The sequence below is a fragment of the Mus caroli genome, chromosome 11 (assembly GCF_900094665.2).
Source record: "Mus caroli chromosome 11, CAROLI_EIJ_v1.1, whole genome shotgun sequence".
In the NCBI taxonomy this organism is placed as follows: domain Eukaryota; kingdom Metazoa; phylum Chordata; class Mammalia; order Rodentia; family Muridae; genus Mus; species Mus caroli.
Window position 1 is genome coordinate 72,322,121 of NC_034580.1, and position 19,063 is coordinate 72,341,183.

Consider the following 19,063-nt stretch of genomic DNA (forward strand, 5'->3'; position numbering starts at 1 on the left):
CACATACACACACACACACACTCGCACTACCCCTGCACACATACACACACACACACACTCGCACTACCCCTGCGAGTGCACACACACACACACACTCGCACTACTTTTGTATATGTTTAAAAGGTTTGGTTTTGTTTTTGCTTGGTTAGGTGGCTTGGTCTGACATGTTCTTACTATATAGACCAGGCTGTCCTCCAGTTTACATTTGCCTGCCTCTGCCTCCTGAGATCTTGGATTAAAGGCATTCACCACCATTCCCAGCTGTTTGACAACTTGTATTAAAAAGCTTTTTTTTAATTAATTAATTTATTTATTATATGTAAGTACACTGTAACTGTCTTCAGACACTCCAGAAGAAGGCGCCAGATCTCGTTACGGGTGATTGTGAGCCACNATGTGGTTGCTGGGATTTGAACTCAGGACCTTCGGAAGAGCAGTCAGTGCTGTTAACTACTGAGCCATCTCTGCAGCTCAAAAAAAAAGCTTTTATTACAGAATAAACACTAAGGTGTATTAGCACATGTCTATAATACCAACACAGAAGAGGTAGAGGCGGGAGGAAGAGAAGAACAGTCATTATTATAAACTATAAAGGGTGAGTGTAGCCATCCCGAGTGATGTGATATTCTACTTAAGAAACTAAACAAAACCTCTTTAATTTCTAACAAAAAAGTTACCATACAGCTTCTGTGTATACAAGTCAGTATAGTAATGCTAGAAAAATGGTTGGAAAGTAATTGTGGTTCAATACAACACTGTCTTAAAGAACTATTGGCTGGATATGATGGCTCACACCTTGATCTCAATACTTGGAAAGTGGAGACAAGAAGATTCATTCAGATTCATCCTCGGCTACATAGCAAGTTCAAGGCCAGCATGGCTACATGAGATTCTAGCTCAGGAAACTAGGGGTGTAGCTAAGATCCAGTTAAATCAGCAAAAATAGTTTAAAATAGTTTTAAAACCAAAGCAAAAATAGTGTATGAAGGAAATGTGGGACAGTGGTGGTGCATCCCTTTAATCCTAGCACTTGGGAGGCAGAGGCAGGCGGATCTCTGAGTTCAAGGCCGGATTGGTCTACAGAGTGAGTTCTAGGACAGGCAAGAATACACAGAAAGACGCTGTCTCCACCCTCTACAGCCCTCCTCTTCCAAAAAAAGAAGGAAATGACAACTATGGATCAGTCATAATGATGTGGGGGTAAGAGGGCAGATCCGAGGTAGTTTTGAGAGTACAGCCCATGGGATTCACAGATGGATTAGAGACATAGTGTGTGTGGGGAGGTAAAAAGACACCCAAGCCGACATGACTGTTCAGTATTTGTCCCAAACAACTTTGTAGATGAATCTATGGATCAGTTGTAAGGAGAGGCTTAAGAGTTTAGAGGAGTGATATCCATTTGTAATTATAATTTTGAATCCCTTCTGTTCTGAGCAATAATTCTCTACCTATGTTGTTAGCCTCTCACATGAATGATGTTAACACAGGAGATACTCCAGGAAGTACAGCACACTGCCTCTGTGCTGGTCCTCTTCAGTGTGTGTGGAGTGCAACTTACTGAGAGTGCAATTTTAGTTTTTTTACTTTTAATTTACACATAGCAGCTGTGCATATTTATGAGATGAAATGTAATATTTTGATATCTGTATACAATTTTTACTTCTGTAGATTTATTTATTTTTATATTATGTGTATGAATGTTTTGCCTATATACTTGTGAATGTACCATGTCTATGTTTGTTGAATCCCCTGTAACTGGTACTAGAAATTGAACTTGAGCAACAAGTGCCTTTCACCAATGATAAGCCTTCTCTCCACTCCACCCTGCACCCACCCCCATATACAGTATTTAATGATGGTCTGGATGATTGTCATTCATCACCCCAGACATTTATCACTTCATTAGGTATTTGTCCTATCCAAGCAGCCACCTGTACCCATCAACCACCACACATACTATTCTCTGCAGGTTTCATAACCACTGCTCTATTTCAATCAAACTAAAGTCTTGAGCTCACACTTGAGAATGAGGTGTGTGTGTGTGTGTGTGTGTGTTGTGTGTGTGTGTGTGTGTGTATTTTAAAAATAAGTATTTTCTTTCAAACTCTAGATTTGTTATAAATAAATATAGAAGTATTACTGGGCAGTAAGCACCACTTAAGTATATGTGAGACCCCAGGTTTGATCCAAGAACCTAATACCACAAAAATTAAAAATAAAATTTAATTTTGAGAAAGAAAACAAGGAACATTTTCATCTTATCAGGACACTATTGAAACACTATCACTGATACTCAATAATAATAACTAATTATTAAGGGCTTACTTCTTTGAACCCAGGCACCACCGGAGGAAGCGGTGTGTTCCCTGATTCTCAGAGCATCCTCATTTTATAGAAGAGAAAATGTAGGTTTGCTCACATAGCAATAGAGCCATGATTCACACCCTTATGATCTAGTTTGAGTCTTTTCCCTTTTTTTTTTTTTTTATTTAAAGTTGTTCTTAATTCCTGCCGTGTAATTTAAATGCAATGCCTTAAGTTTTATTTTAGAAAAAATTATTTACAATAGGCAGAACTATATGTGAGCAACCAGAATAATCTCTCCTCTTGAATTTGTTAGGAGTTTTTTGTTTGGTTTGTTGGTTTGGAGGAGGGTGATTTTTAATTTTTTAATTGATTTCTATTTGTTTTATTTGTTTTAATTTCCTTGTCATTTTGTTTGGTTTTGAGATAGTCTTACTGTGTGGCCCTGATGGACATAGAACTCGCTTTAATCCCAGGGTAACCTTGAGCTAATTGAGATCAGATGACTGCCTCTCCCTTCCAGTGTTAGGATTAAAGGCATGCTTCACCCTATGAAGTTGGAATTTTGCATAGAGAAGAAAGAGAAATCTTAAACTGGGTCTCTTCATCCTATCTACTTTCTTTAAATAAATAATGTTTCTCTTAACTTTTTCCTCAGCATCAGCGAGAGCTTCTTAACTGTCAAAGGTGCTGCCCTTTTTCTACCACGAGGGAATGGCTCGTCTACACCAAGAGTCAGCCACAGACGCAACAAGCATGCAGGTAAAATTGCACATATATGTCTTAGTTTCCTTTTTGTTTCTAGGATAAGATATTTAGACAAAAAGCAACTTGTGGGAGAATGGATTTATTTTAGCTCATAATTCCAGATTACAGGCCATTATTGCAGGGAATTCAAGGCAGAACAGTAGTCATGTCACATTCACAGCCAAGAATGGAGAAAAATGAATGCATACATGCTCGCTTGCTTGCTTGCTTGCTTGTGCTTAGCCCAATATCTCTATTCTGACTAACTCAGCTTAGGACTCATCCTGCTTGGGGAATAGTGCCACCCAAAGTGGACTGAGTCTTACCCCATTAATTAACTTAATTATGGCAGTCTTCTAGAGACATGCCGGTCAACCATCCCATGTAGACAGTCCCTCATTGACTGTCTTTTCCCAGGTGATTCTATGCTGTGTCAAGTTGACAATTAAAGATAACCATACAAACCTTTTGCCTTAAATTTGGTGGTTTGTGACCTCCAAGAGTGGAAGAAATTACAAGGAAGGGAACTTGAGCATACATAGAAGTGAAAGCTAGAAATGTTGGATCTTATTGAGTCAGTAGTTGAGTTTAGCTATAATCAAAATAATCTCATCTACTTTAGAGGCTGTGCTACTGCTTGTTTGGGCTTTCATCTCATTACAGATGTTCACTATTATAACTGGCTTCCCTAGGCCATGTTCATAAGTTCCTACCAATACTCTTGGTCAATGGCAATGTTTTTTTAAATAAGGGAGGGAAAACTTGTGAAAATTAGCTTAGGTATACTTTCTCAGTGCTTCCTCCTCAGGATCCTCCATCAGAGATGGAGGTGAGTATTTTGCCAAAAATAAATAAATAAATAAATAAAAATAAAAAAGGAGAGAGAGAGAGAGAGATGACTACTCAAAGGAAATAAGCCAACCTAAGCCTTTATTTCTGTTGCGTGTGGAGAGTAAAAATAAGACAAACCATTGTTTTAAATCCAACTCACCTGACTAATTTTGGGTAAATTACCCCATGGCATGTAATAGTAAATGGGGTTAGTTGCTTTTTAAGCTTCTGCCTGGCCTTGGTTTGATTTGGGGAAGGGGGGGAGCTTGTCACACTAAACTATTTCTACTTGACATTACTATTCACTTACACTAAAAAAAAAAAAAAGCAGGTATAACACAGGCAACATGGAATAGATTTGTGATCCAAACTAGACAGTTGAGGCAAAATATGTAGAAATGAAGTTTATAAAAGCCAAACCGCCACATAAACTGCCTTGGCTCAGCTCAGCATAGTAGAAGGATAGAGTACATCAGGAGCTTACAGTATCTGGTGAATTCCTATGTGTGCCTTTTCAATCTGGATAGAGTTTTTTATCTGATCATTTAAAATATCCAAATACTGTTTGACAATTTAAAAATTATATTATTAGTAAATGACAATCTACATCTTTAAAAGGAAAATGATGGAAATTCTTTAATCAGACTTAATCTATAGTCTAGCTACTACTAGTAGTGAAATATGTGCAAAGAGTATAAAGTGAAGGAGGGGCTTTAAAGATATATTGACTGTTGCTCTCTATAAACATGATTTCCCTGTAGGAAATAATACTCAGCTTGCTCAGAGCAAAACTTCTCACAGGTAAGAAAACTAAGCTTCTAGACATACACCTCAGGCAAGGCCTCACAGTAGAAGGAAATCCTGGGTTTTGTCTGACATTGAAATAACACAGCTGGATCTCTGCACCTCTTAGTGCCATGAGTTGGAATTTTGGCCTCCTATTCAGGGTTCTGCAGAGGTTCTGCATCTTCCAAGTCCTTTCCAGGGCTACGTCTCCTGATCTTCAAGAAGAAGATGCTGGGGCTGCTGTTGTTTGTTGTATCCCTGTGGTAAGGACAGAGCCAGGGGTCTTGCTCTCATGTGAGGCAAACACCCTACTGCTTTAGTGTATCCGCAGCCCTGGTCTTAGGGGTTTTTTACAGATAGAGTTACATTCAGAAAGGCCTGAGATTCGCAGTCATCTTCCTGCCTCATCTTCTTGTGCATTTAGATTTAGGTATGAGACACCATATGTGATATAAACTTGAGGGGGTTTTGTTGTAGGTTTTTGGGGTGTGGGGCGTATACCTGTTTGTTTATTTCTTTGTTTTTTTGGAGACAAGGCTTCATAGAACCTAAGCTGGCTTCAGATTGTGTCTCTGGGTTTAAGACATAATAGATTGGATCTTGTATTTAATATTGAAAGTGAAAGGATTCTGTAATTTTGGAATTAGTCAGAAGGGAGCAGTGAAACAGTGAGGGAAGGAAAAAATGTTCCTTGAGAAAAACAAGGGAAGTTCCAGACTTGTCAACTGTTGAGCACACCACCTTGGTTTTCTTCCTAGCTCACTACTTCTTGCAAAGCTAATGTCATACTTAAAAGCTATGAGGTGAACACAGAGGAAATGTTATGTGCAGGCTTCAAGGCTAGTGTGAAAGAAAAAAATGCTACACTGGCATCCATGATTATGTGGCTGTGTCAGACATCTTAAAGCTCTTTTAAAAGTACCTTACGTAAGCAGAAATAAAGCTTTGGGTTCTTAGACCATGACAGCATATTCTCTTTCTCTGTTAGCCAAATCCTTGGATTTCCTAGGACAGAGTAGGAGAAATAAGAAAATTTGTGTCTTATATTCCTTTTTTAAAATAATCTTTCATTTAAAAAAAATAGATTGTGTGCACCCCCTACTCCCCTTCCAACTCCTCCAGGCACTCCCACCTCTCCGTTCCACTTTCCTCAGGCACCTCCAACACATCCCCCTCTTCCTTTGAGGGCCAGTCCCTTTTTTGTTAATAACCCACTAAGTCCGGTTTGTGCTACCTATTGGAATATTTACTGATCTTGTTTGATTTGCTCTTGTGCTGGTAACCATAGCTGCAGCGATTTCTAAGGTATGATGGTTATTGGCTGTTGACCACTGCAGGGAGAAGTTTCTCTGGTCAAGGTTGAGGGCAGCACTAATCTATCTGTATAAGCATAAACATTCAAAAGGCAGTTCAACATGTTTAAGAAAACAACAGTAGTAAGTTCTTCCCTAGAGCCTGTGACCTCTAGAACCTTGGATTTTAGTCCAGGTTTACAGTACTAGGTCTAGATTTGTTCTCATGGACCAGGCCTCAAATCCAATCCAGGTGGTTAGAACCTGTGGTTACCCCCATCTCCTTTGTGCCACTATTGTACAGTGGATACATCCTGTCTGGGAGATCAGTATTATAGCATGCAGGGTGGACTGTATGGCTTTTCTCCCCACAGTGGCCTGCATAGCACCTTCTGGCACTATGAGAGTTAGTCAGTAGAGAAGAACTTCCAGGTCAATTCCAGCTTGATTTCTCTATGTCCTACAGCCAAAGTATATTGTGTCATCAGCAGTAAGGTGTACCATATAGTGCTGGTAGGCGACTGAGAGCAATAACAACACCTGTGTTGTTTGGGGTGCCTGTGGAGACTCTGACTGTAGAGAGGGATCCCATACCTCTGCTGACTATCACTTAACAACCCATGTTTTCTGAGGGAGTCATTGTTCATCCATACCCATAAAAGGTATCTGTGTTCAAATTTCCCCCCCAACACACACACACACAATCTTACAACATAGTGAGTTTCCACCATACACACACACACACACACACACACACACACATTTAGTCTCTTTTGTTTGGGGTTTGGTTTTGGTGGTGGTACTACTGTTGCTGTTATTTGAGACCCGTGTAGGCCTGGCCTGCATGGAGCTTACTATGTAGACCAGGCTAGCCTTGAATTCATAGAGATCCACCTGTCTCAGGCTCCTGAGTGCTGGGATTAGTTAAAGACATGTACTACCATGCCTGGCATCATCATTAGTATCGTATATCTTTAACTCAAAGGATTTTCAATATAATGTTATAAAATATCTAAGAATAAATGAGGTTTCAAATAATAGTTGGCATGTTAAAAACACCTAATTTGTTCAGGAGAATAACTATTCCCAGTATGTTCTACTTAATAGGTACTCTCATTTTAATATCCACTAGCCACTTTAAACTGTTGAAAATAAAAGGAATCTAACAGTATTTAAGTTAAATGCATATGAATATTCTTACTACAGGAATAGAAATTAGGGCTGGAGAGATGGCTCAGCAGTTAAGAGAACTGACTACTCTTCCAGAGGTCCTGAGTTCAATTCCCAGCAACCATGTAGCGGCTCACAACCATCTGTAATGGGATCTGACACCCTCTTACTATTTTAAAAAGTCAAACTGGGCTGGAGAGGTGGCTTGGTGGTTAAAGGCACTGACTACTCTTCCAGAGGTCCTGAGATCAATTCCCAGCAACCATGTAGCGGCTCACAACCATCTATAATGTGATTTAATACCTTTTCTGGCATGTGGTGTACATGCAGATAGACTATCCATAGGCATAATGAATGAATGAATGAATAAATAAATAAATAAAACATTGTAAGTAAATAAAGTTTAAAATCTAACCAATAATTTTATCTGACTTTTGTGTCTAATAAAAAGGTTCATGGGCCTGGGGAAATGGCTCAGCTGTTAAAAGCACACTCTCCTTTGTAGAGGACCCAAGTTTGTTCTCAGCACCCAAAGCAATTGGCTCACAACCTACTGCAGCACCCTCTTCTGGCCTCATTGAACACCTACACACATATACACATGATAAAAATAGGAGATGGAGTTGAGTGTGGTGACTCACCCCCTTAGTCCCAGTACTCCAAAGGCAGAGGAAGGCTAATCTCTGTAAACTGGAAACCATCCTCCTCTACATATACAGAATTTCAGATCAGCCAGAGGTGCATAGTAAAAACCAGTCCTAAGTAACAACAGAAATGTATGAGGTAGTTCTGTAGGTTAAAAGTGCTTTCTGCAAGCACGACAACCCTGAGTTCAAATCCTGGCACCCACATAGTGGAAAGAGAAAACCAGTTTCCACAAGTTGCCTTCTGACTTTCCTCAGAAAGTGTCTTCATGATACATGAGCAAGTGTGCACTCACAGTAAAATATTAAAATGTAAAAATAAAAATTTCAGTCTTTCAGTAAGTCATAACTTTACAAATCACTAAAGTAAAAAAGAATCTTTTCTATTGATTTTTGAATAGAGAATAATCATCCTTTGCCTTTTAAATTTCACCAGGCGATCTCCAACAGCATCTTCAAGCAATGTTCATATTACTCCGCCCAGAAGACAACATAAGGCTGGTAAGTTAATGACATCATCATTTTCTTCCTCAAAAGGCTGCCTAAAATAATAGCAAATATTAAAGTTATTTTTTTGTTCAAACTTAATGCTCAGACCTAGGTGGAATAGAATAAAGAACAGCCTATCCCCACAGTGCAGCTGAGAATTTAATTATTGTAAAACATACTATAAAGTGAGCTAGTTTGTAAATTATTCTCCATAACAACAGCTCAAGTTCAGAAAAAGGAAGAAATGAAATGGAAATTTGTCCTAGTTGGGGAAGCTTTTATATTAGGCTGTGGAACAGAGCAGATATTAAAAGATGATGATATTAAGTCGACAAATTCATTCTAAATAAGAACATAGCTTAATCAAAAGCACATATAGAAAAGGGCAAGGTCTGAATGAAGTAACCAGCAACCGTTGCTGACCTCAGAGTCAGGAGACTTGGCCTCAGGTTCTTGCTAATCATGATGTTAGGCAAGCTACCTTAGGCCGTCTTTGCCCTTTTCCTCATTTCCTAACTACTTTCACAGTTGACAGGATTAAATAGACACCTGAAGAAGTGTGAAATGGGGGCTGAATGTGGTGGCTGCACACCTTTATCCCCAGCACTTGGGAGGCAGAGGCAGGCATATTTGTGTGAGTTCAAAGCCAGCCTGGTCTATATAGTGAGTTCCAGGACAACCTGTCTTAGGGGGAAGGAAAAAACAAACAAAAAACCCATGTGGCTTATTCACATTTGTATTTGTATCTGATCCCCTAGGTAGCCATAGAGCCAATCAGTACTTTATGAAGCGTTGTGAAATATAATTTTTTTAAGCCGAGAAATAACATGAACCAGCTACAGTATCTAAGGAAGATTCCCTAGAAGCTAATACAGAATAGATAGGAGGAAGTACACTAGGCAGTTATTGAAGTTATCCTCTAGGTTTAGTCCACGAGCATATTAAATTCAAATAACTGTTGTACTCTCTGTCCGAGAAGAGATGTGAGAAGAAAAGTGTGAGGCTGCCCGTGGGTGCTGGTCAAGCTTCTGACCTTCTGGACTCTCTGAGTCTGCATTTGCTTTACTTTTTAAAGTTCTGTTAACTTTTTTCTCAAATGCTGATTCTGCTGTGTGTGTTTGTGTGTGCTTGTGCGCGAGTGCGCTTGCACAAGCAAGAATGTACACATAGACATGTAGAGGCCACAAGTTAATGTTGGATATCATCTTCCTCACCAACTCTCCATTTTAATCATTTTCTTCCTTTATTCATTATTAACTGACTGATTGATGCACACTTTTTCTTAAAAGTTTTAAAAATGTGTGTGGCATTGACATGTGTGCAAGTAAACTCACCCACGCGTGCCATGTAGAGGCAAGAGGTTGACGTTAAGTGTCTTTGCCACAACTCTCCACCTTAATTTCTTTTTTGAAATAAGGTGTCTCACTGAGAGTTTACCTGTTGTGCCATCTTCTCATTGTTGTCTGCATTTTCAAAAGGTATTTTATGTGTCTAAGTATGTGTATTTGTGTGTGCATGAGAGAGTAAGTAGGGCAAACATGCCACATGGAGGACAGGAGTTGGTTTTCTCCTTCCACACTAGAATCCAAGGACTAAACTTGGATCATCAGGTTTTCACACCAAGCAATTTTACCTACTGAGCCACCATATTGCTGACCATCTGTATTTTTTAATACACATATTTCTCAAATAATTCTTTTAAAAGCCAACTGTAACCAAGCAATGGTGGTCCACACTTTAATCCCAGCACTCAGGAAGCAAAAACAGGCAGATCTCCGAGTTCAAGGACAGCCTGGTCTACAGAGTGAGCCAGGACAGCCAGGGATACATGGGGGTTGGGGGAACCCAGCTGTGGGGCACAGAGCATGGTTTTTATAGCTTTAGTACTCTATAAGGCAGTGGTTCTGAGACTTTAGGGTATATCAAAATCACCTCCAGTTAGGTTCTTGCAGGCTGCTGGGGAGGTATGGGAGAAAGGGAGAGAGAATTTACATTTTTAGCAAGTTTCCAAAAGATGCTAATCACACTTTGAAAACAACTCTACTAAAACCTGTTGTATACTTACTACAACAAAAGCCAGTATCAGTAGTCACTTGTACAGGCTGTGTATTTGCTATGAGAGCTTGTTGTTGTTGTTGTTGTTGTTGTTGTTGTTTGGAGGTTTTTTGCTTTTGTTTTTTTTTTTTCCCAGTCAGTTTTGCACTTTATTGTCGTAGTCTCAGGCCTTGACTGCATATTTGCTCAGTGGGTACAGCCGCTCTTTCCGCTGCTGCTTTTTGGTCTTCAACTTCTCTTCCTGTTTGGTGAGCTGAGCGCGTAGCTCTTTGCAGGTCCAGGGGCTTGTATTTCTTGACCTTGTAGAATTTCCTGAGGTTTTCTTTTTGAGTCTGGTTAATAACAGAGAGGACTTGGGAGATGGATTTGGAGAACTTGGACGCCTGTCACTTTGACGACACATAGCTGGGACAATTCCACCTTCAGACTGTCCAGTTGTTTCAACAGCTCATCCTTCTTGCCGCAGGTCCCGAGCCTTAGTCTTGACCATTTTGGTGGTGTTCATGGCTGAGGCCGCCTGGTTCAAGAGCTATGAGAGCTTTTGAACATGGTATAATATGGGAAAAGTTAAACCTAAGGATGCTATCGTGGGTTTTATCTTTTTCTCATTGAAAACCTTCTGGAGTTTAGTTCGAACCCCTAAATATAAAAATAATTTCCCATATGAATCTTGAAAGACTGAAGGATAAGTTAGGAAGGCAGCATTGAGGATTAAAGCCTCTTCCTACTAAAGTATGGCGCCTCAACTGAAAGTAACTAGGATGTGTTAAGTTTACAGAATGTAAGTTCAAAAAAATTAACTCATGCTCTGCATTCAAGCTACAAGCCAAGCCGTTTTACAGTTATTTTGAATTGTTCTATAGTCGCTACATTTCAGATTATTGAGTGAGTCCTTTTCAGGAAAATGAGTAAAGGCATTGTATGACTGTGCACAAATTAGCACTTTGTAACTGAAAGGGGCGTTTGTAGACCCAGAGCACAGGCTTTTTTGTCTGGAGTTTATTTGGAATGCTAAAATTCTTATCTCGGCACTTGTACATAAGGTTAAAAGTTGGACAGTCAACTGAAAATCCTGCTTTTTTGCTCTTTTTCTTCTTAACCCAACCAAAACCCACTTTTTGCTTAAGCGTTGAAAACAGCAAACAAACAAACAAACAAAAACCCAATGTTCTCCTGTGAAGGAGTCCTGCTTGCCAAGTGCAGGCATGAATGTCACTTCAGTACTTAAGAAACTTCAGTTGTTAAATAAGAAATGGTTTTATAGTGCTCTTCCTTATCATCAAACACCCACTTAAAAATTAAACGAGAAATCTGTGAGTTTCAGAATATTTACAGTAACCTCATAAAGTTTTTACAAAAGCTAAGAACTTGGCAGGGTAATTTAAGAAAATTAAGGTTTCCTGATTTTATAATATGTCAAATTTTTCAGCAATGAAAATGAGTTTACTTTTTTCTGAAAAATAAGTGTATTGTATGGGATTTGGTTTGGTTTTCCAAATCAGACAGTTCAAAAAGGAATGAAGATGAATAACCGTTTCCTTCCCTCTGAGAAAAGCGGTTCCTGGCTGTTTGAATGAGCACCTCTGCACTCGGTCTTATATTTGCATGGCGGCTGAGTAAACTAACATAGCCATGCTTAATTTTGTTTTGTTGTTTTGCAAAAGTATGAGACGTAATGTCTTCCAGTCTGTTTATTGTGGATGTCTTGCCATGTCAGTAAATTAATCATGGATTTGGTAAGGCGTTATTGAACGTGCTGGGGACCAGTTCCGGGGTCTGTTTGGCTGGCTAGATAAGTGCTCTGAACCATATCTTTAGCCTTGGTCATAGTTTTCAGTGATTCTACAGAATATAAGTTATAGATTTTTTTTATTTTATAACTTGATTTGTTTTTTATCTAGACACTTCCTCAGACTCTTAAAGACAGTGTTCTTTATTAGTGTTATATCTAAAGTCTATCTTAATCTTAGCTACTGGTTTTACTTTGTTCTTTTGGCCAGAATTTAATGCTTACATACTTTTGAAACCTTTCTTTCTGATGGATCAGGTGAGCAGCTTGTCTAGACAGTGTATCTTTACAATGCGGCTTCCCTGAGGACAAATACTGCATGCAGAGGCAAGGTCCGGACTCGTGATGAAAATAAATTTAAAGCAAAAGTGTGGTGTGAGCTCAGAAAAACACTTTTCAACAGTTAGATGGTGGAGATGAGGGAGCCTCTTGTGCAAGAGAGACCTGTGAACCACTTGGCTTAGTTTCAGCGTTTAAGTTGGACTGAGAGTTTTAAGATGATCTTTTGAATGATGAGCGCTTGATACTATATGTTAAGTATTAAAAACACAGGCACTGAATATCACTTACCAAAATGTCTTGGTGCCCACCTCTAGTTTGGCCAGATATCAAACATATTTAGAAAGTTTTTTTGTTCTTTTATCAGCTTTGAGTTAGCCAACCAGTTGCCACTAATTGGTATATGAACTGTCATAGAAACCTAAAGAAATGGTGTAGTCTGTATAGTGCTTGCTGAACAACCCTGAGGACTTGAAATTTAAAGGAAAAAAAAAATAAAAGCTGGTATTATAGTTCATGCCTGTAATCCAAGCACTGGAGAGGCAAAGGCAGGGGATCCCTGGGCTTGCTGGCCAGCCGGTCTACCCAAATTGCTGAGCTCAAGTTTTGGAAAGAGAGCCTATCTCAGAAAATAAGACAGAGAATAATTGAGGAAGACACCCAGTGTTGACCTCTGGCCTCCACATACATAGTGCACACAGACATGAACATAGTATACTCATATATCTACACACAGAGATACTTAAGGAAAATGAGTCAAGATTTTTTTAATTTGTCAGAATCACCATTCAGTTGTTTCTATGCTATTTATGTTTGCAGATAAAAGTGCTTTTAACACATTTGAGAAATTGAACATTTACTTTAAAGATCGCTAAGGCATGCTCAAGTTTAAACATGTGGTAAGATCTGAAAACCTGTTTATAAGAAATCCTGGGCCTGGAATATACAGTTGGTAGAGTGCTTATGTAACGTGTATGATGCCCTGGGTTCCAACTCCAGCACCATATAAACCAGGCATGATAACACTTGCCTGTCATCCTTGCACTGGTGGGGATCAGTTCAAGGTGATTCTCCTCCCAGGCTACATAGCAAGTTTGAGGCCAACTACTAAGTCTGATAACCTGCGTTTGATCCCAAGGCCTCACATGCTCAAAGGAGAGAACCATCCCCTACAGGCATGTCTCTGACCTCCACCTGTGCACTATGATACACACATCATTCATGTGCACACAATTAATTTTTTAAACCTGACTTCATCTGCACCAGATTCTCTGGTTAGAATAACATGTATGGGCCAGTGATATGATTCAGCTTGGTGCACTTTTCAGCCTGGCAACCTGAGATCTATTCCCAGGACCCAGGGGAAGGAGAGAACCAACGTCTGCACATTATCCTCTGACTTCTTTACACCCCTCACACTCACTAAATAAGTAAATAAATGTAATTTTAAATGTAATATATGCTTTGAGTGTTTTGTAAGGAAATCCAGAGCTGCCTCCAGTCCACCTCATGCGTATTCACTGCTATCCACAGCTCTGTGTGAGTAATGATCCTCAGTATCCATTGACTAACTCTAGACTTTGCTCGTGGAGCATAAAGTGTCGAGTACAGCCTGTGTAGTTAGCATCAGAACGATGGCATTTTATTCTGATTGTTTTGGGTTCTTACAAAGAAGCTTTAAATGTAGCCACTTTGCTGTTTTTATTTCCCTAGCTTTTCTTAGGAACAGAGACATAAAGCTAAGTACATAACTTAATTGTTGCCCAGCATCCTTGAAGCCCTGAGTTCCATATCCATCACCGCAGTACTCCTATCCCTTGAGAAGTGGAGGCAGAAGGACCAGTGAAGGGTTATCCTTGAATATAAGATAGAAGCTAGCCTAGGCTACAGGAAACTGTCTTTATTTAATTTAATTAACTTATTTGATTTTTTTGAGACAGTAATAATAGAGCATACATTTCACAAGGAAGAGAGCATGTCTCCCCTCACCATTGCTTTCTCAGCTCATGTGCCAGCACTGTGTATGCAATGTATAAATAGCAGATATTTCAGATAAGTGTTGCCTGATAGCCATTTTGCCTTGTTTTTATGATTTATGCACTGACCTTTTTTAGCTTACTAAAAAATTTTCCAGACAATCAAAGTAGAAAATATATCCCCATAAATATATGACTCAGTTTTGGTAGCTGTCACTCTTACCTGGTTTCTTTCATCCATTCCTCCTCCTTCCTCTTTTCATTGGAATATCTTAAAACAAGACTCAGGCACCGTGCCACTTCACCTCAGGTCTTTAGAGGCTCAGTAACCACACTGCCATTATAACACTAACAGGTAAGCCCAGGATTTCACCTAAGTCCTTATTTACATTCAGTTTTCTGAAGGTACTTTGAATGAATAGGCAGTGAATTAAAACCTTTAAAAACTAACAAGTTTCTGAAAAAGGAATCTTTTATTCTAGAAAGCAAAGAACAAACTGAGGTAGAGACAGGAGGATCACTCTGAGTTTGAGGCCAACATAGTCTATATTGTAAATTCCAGGGCAGCCAGAACTACATATACAGACTCTTAAAAATAAAAGGAAAAACCCATAAACCTTTAAAGGACTGAAAAGAGTGCTCTTCCATTAAGAACACTGACTGCTCTTGCAGAGACCCCGGGTTCAGTTCCCAGGATCCACATGGTGACTGACATCCATCTGTAACTACAGTTCCAAGGGATCTGACGCCCTCCAAAGGTTCCAGGTGGGCATGAGATGCAAATACATGCAAGCTAAACATTCATTCATACACATTAAATAAAATAAATGAATCTAAGAAGAAGATGACATTGCGGCACAGGCCTGTACTCTCAAAATTCAAGAGGCTGAGGTAGAAGGATTTTTATGAGTTCGACCCTGGTATACCGAGCAAAACTCTGTCTAGAAATAAAATAAAATAAAATAAAATAAAATAAAATAAAATAAAATAAAATAAATGGGGCAGCCCCTGAAATGGCTTCCTTCACCGTATAACATGGTAAACTGAATTCAATCCCTGGAGCCCACATGAAGGTGGAAACTCCACAAAGTTGTCCTATGACTTCTACACATCACCAACTATATCTACACATACACACAAGCACAATAATAATAAGTAAATCAGAATTAAGAGAGGGAAAAAAATCCCGTTTGTCTTAGTGTTTTACTTATTGTGAACAGAAACCATGACCAAAGCAAATCTTATATGGATGATATTTAATTAGGGCTGGCTTACAGATTCAGAGGTTCAGTTCATTATCATCAAGGCAGGAGCATGCCATCATCCAGGCAGGCATGGGGCTGGAGGAGCTGAGAGCTCTACATCTTGTTCCAAAGGCAGCTAGCAGAAGACTGGTTTCCAGACGGGAAGATTAACCTGTTAACACCTTTGAGCCAAATTAACTTAATAGATGGAATCACCTACATTATTGAATCATTATTGAAATCTAGGCTGAATTTCAGACAAGGAAACCACTAGGCTATATCATATACTCTTTATAAATACATTTTTCTGGACTGTTTACTTCAGCCAGTCAAGCAATAGGTTCTTCATTCAGACTGACCTCCTGTTTCACACCTTTGCCTGATTCTCAATAGTTCATTCTTTCCTGTAGTCAATGTGGATTCAATGTAAATACTTTGTGCTTTTCCTCTCAAAATCTTCACTATAAAGTTGTGGTTTGAGTGGAAAATGTTTCCTACGGGCTCAAGTCTTCAAAACCTTGGTCCCCAGTTGGTGCTTAGTTTGAGAAATCAGTAGAGCCTTGCTAGAGGAAGTTCATGGGGAACAAGCTTTGAAGGTTTATAGCCTCACCAACTTCCAGTTTGCTCCTTGCTTCCTGCCTGAAGATAGAACTGTGATCGCTCAGCTTCCTGCTCTGGCTAACTGCTGGTATGCCTCCCCCACCATTATGGACTCTTCTTCTGGAATCCTTAACCCAAGTAAGCTCTTCCTTCTAGAAGTCGCCTTGGTTATGGCATTTGATCATAGCAACAAAAAATAACCACTACAAGTATGTTTTCACGTGGAGGCCCAGCAGGCGTGTTTCCATTTGCTGCCTCACTTCCCTGCAGGTGGTTGAAAAACTTATCCATAGATAAGGGCCTTCTCTGGTTAGCATCTGTAGTGGTTCAATAGGCCTTAGATTTCAGAGAAGCCTCAGTATCAAGTTTTGATTTAAAATGACTTAAGTGATTTTTGTTGAGGAGAGGCCAGGGTGATCACATCTCACTTAGGAGATGGTGGAGGATAAGAAACCCAGTTAAATGTTAGGGATTACCCAGTAGAGATGATGTAGACTTCTGATAAGTAAATTTAGTGGGGGTTCCTGCTCAAGTTTAATTTTGCAGGAAATTGCACAGACTAGACAAAGTGTAGGAGCCTGACTAAAGCTTGGTGAAACAAGTAATCCTTACTAAGAAAAATAGATGTGGTAAGAATGGTTACTACCTTACCCCAAAGCTTGTAGAGACAGATAAGTACGTATAGATACATGGACTGTTTAAGAGATGTACATATAATATATTGATATATTTTATAAAACATTATGTATACTTTATAATATGTGAATACTATATATTTCAGTAAAATACACATCTATAGCATTTTGAGTTTTACCAACATAATGTATATTTATAATGACTTATCCTGTATATTTTTATTTTTCATTGAAAATAAATTTTTTCATGCAATATAGACTAATTTACATACAATATAGTCATGATTTCCTCTCTCTCATCTCTATACCCTCTTTCTTTCTTTAAGACAAACCAAAATAAACAAAACAAAACAACAATGAAAATACACAAGAAACACAGACACACACACATACACACACAAATCTGTGATAACACAAAGTCGGAAACCGTAATACACAAGCAAAAGTAAGGTTAAAAGACAAACCAACACTGGGCAGTGGTGGCGCACGCCTTTAATCCCAACACTTGGGAAGCAGAGGCAGGCAGATTTCTGAGTTCGAGGCCAGCCTGGTCTACAGAGTGAGTTCCAGGACAGCTAGGGCTACACAGAGAAACCCTGTCTCTGAAATCAAAACAAAACAAAAAACAAAAAAAATCAACAAAGCAATATTTAGACTCCCCTCAAAAAAAGTCTCCAAAGAAACACCATTGAGTTCATTGAGTTCACTTCTACTGCTGGGTATGAGGCCTGTCTTAAGTTTGGTTTGTATGTCCAGATAAACTTATGTTATCTTAGAAACAACATAGCAGGTATTATTTTATCTCTCTCCAGTTAATTTAGTATTACATCAAAGCTTTTATAGTTTACTATATGGGTTGAAATTTGAATTTAGGTCTCCAATTTTTGACTCTCTTGCCTTGGTGGGGTGCTATGAGATGCTAGCTTAAAGGGGGGGAAAAAGATTAAATGATTTAAAATTTCTCTAATTTTTTTTGTTTCTTTGTTATCTGTTAACCTCAGGCTGTAAGACTGGAAAGTACTTACCAAAACCGAACACGCTATATGGTCGTGGTTTCAACTAATGGTAGACAAGACACTGAAGAAAGCATTGTCCTGGGGATGGATTTTTCTTCTAATGACAGGTATGATACCATAAAAAATGGGGAAGGGGCATTAAAACTACTTTTTAAGAGAACTACTTTTAAAATAACCTGTTACAGTTATTAAAGCTATTGCAAAAGTGTCTTGTATAATTAAGCTTTTAAAATTCAAGATAAAGTGGGACTAGAAGGTAAGAGGGTGAGGTTTGTGCATGTGTGTTTTATCTTTTTGAGACAAGATCTCTCTGATATAGACCAGGCTGACCTTGAACTCAGAAATCAGCCCACCTCTGCCTCCCAAGTGCTGGGACTAAAGGTGTGAGCCACTAAACCCAGTTTGTATTCTTGATATATGTCTTGATCACTATTCTGTTGCCATAAATAAACACCATGACCACAACATTTATTTTTTTTTAAAAAGCATTTATTGAAGCTTGCCTACAATTTCAAAGGTTTAATCCATTATTATCATATCATGGCAGGGAACATGTCAGCATGCAGGCAGACATAGTACTAGAAAAGTAGCAAAGAATTCTACATCCAGATCCACAGGCAGCAGGAAGAGAGAGCCATTGGGCCTGGTTTGAGCTCTTGAAACCTTAAAGGCCACCCAGTAAAACACTTCCTCCAACAAGGGCACACATCCTAATTCTCCTCAAGTAGTGTCACAAATCGTATCTCAGAAGCCTGAGAGTATCGTACTTATCCAAACCACCACATGTATATGTTTATGAAAATGGTTAACATAGATGTATGAAGGTATCACAGTGAAGCTTTATCTTTTACAGTGAATACATGGTAATGAAATTTTTAAGTTAAAAAACAATTCATGACAACCTGAGGAGATGGCTCAGGGTAAAGTGTTTGCTATGTAAGATCAAGTACCTGAGTTCAGTTCCAAGCATTGGTGGAAAATCTAGGTACAGCAGTATGTGCCTATAATCCCAGCAGTAAGGAAGTAGAGACACGCCAGGCAGTGGTGGCGCATGCCTTTAATCCCAGCACTTGGGAGGCAGAGGCAAGGGGATTTCTGAGTTCGAGGCCAGCCTGGTCTACAGAGTGAGTTCCAGGACACCCAGGGCTATACAGAGAAACCCTGTCTCCAAAAAAAAAAAAACAAAAAAACAAAAACAAAAACAAA

General features: G+C 39.1%; 1 protein-coding gene and 1 pseudogene across 5 annotated transcripts in view; one reads left to right on the top strand and one right to left on the bottom strand.

Moving 5' to 3' along the window:
- The window catches only part of Ssh2 (slingshot protein phosphatase 2), a 244,958-nt gene that overhangs the window by 178,571 nt on the left and 47,324 nt on the right, over nucleotides 1–19,063 (top strand). For all 5 annotated transcript variants that reach the window (XM_029483719.1, XM_021178063.2, XM_021178064.1 and 2 more), the window contains 3 exons: nucleotides 2,963–3,066; nucleotides 8,211–8,275; nucleotides 17,843–17,964. In XM_029483719.1, coding sequence (XP_029339579.1) covers nucleotides 2,963–3,066; nucleotides 8,211–8,275; nucleotides 17,843–17,964 — 291 coding nt within the window. The remainder of the gene's footprint in view (nucleotides 1–2,962; nucleotides 3,067–8,210; nucleotides 8,276–17,842; nucleotides 17,965–19,063) is intronic.
- LOC110305904 lies at nucleotides 10,482–10,808 on the bottom strand (annotated as a pseudogene).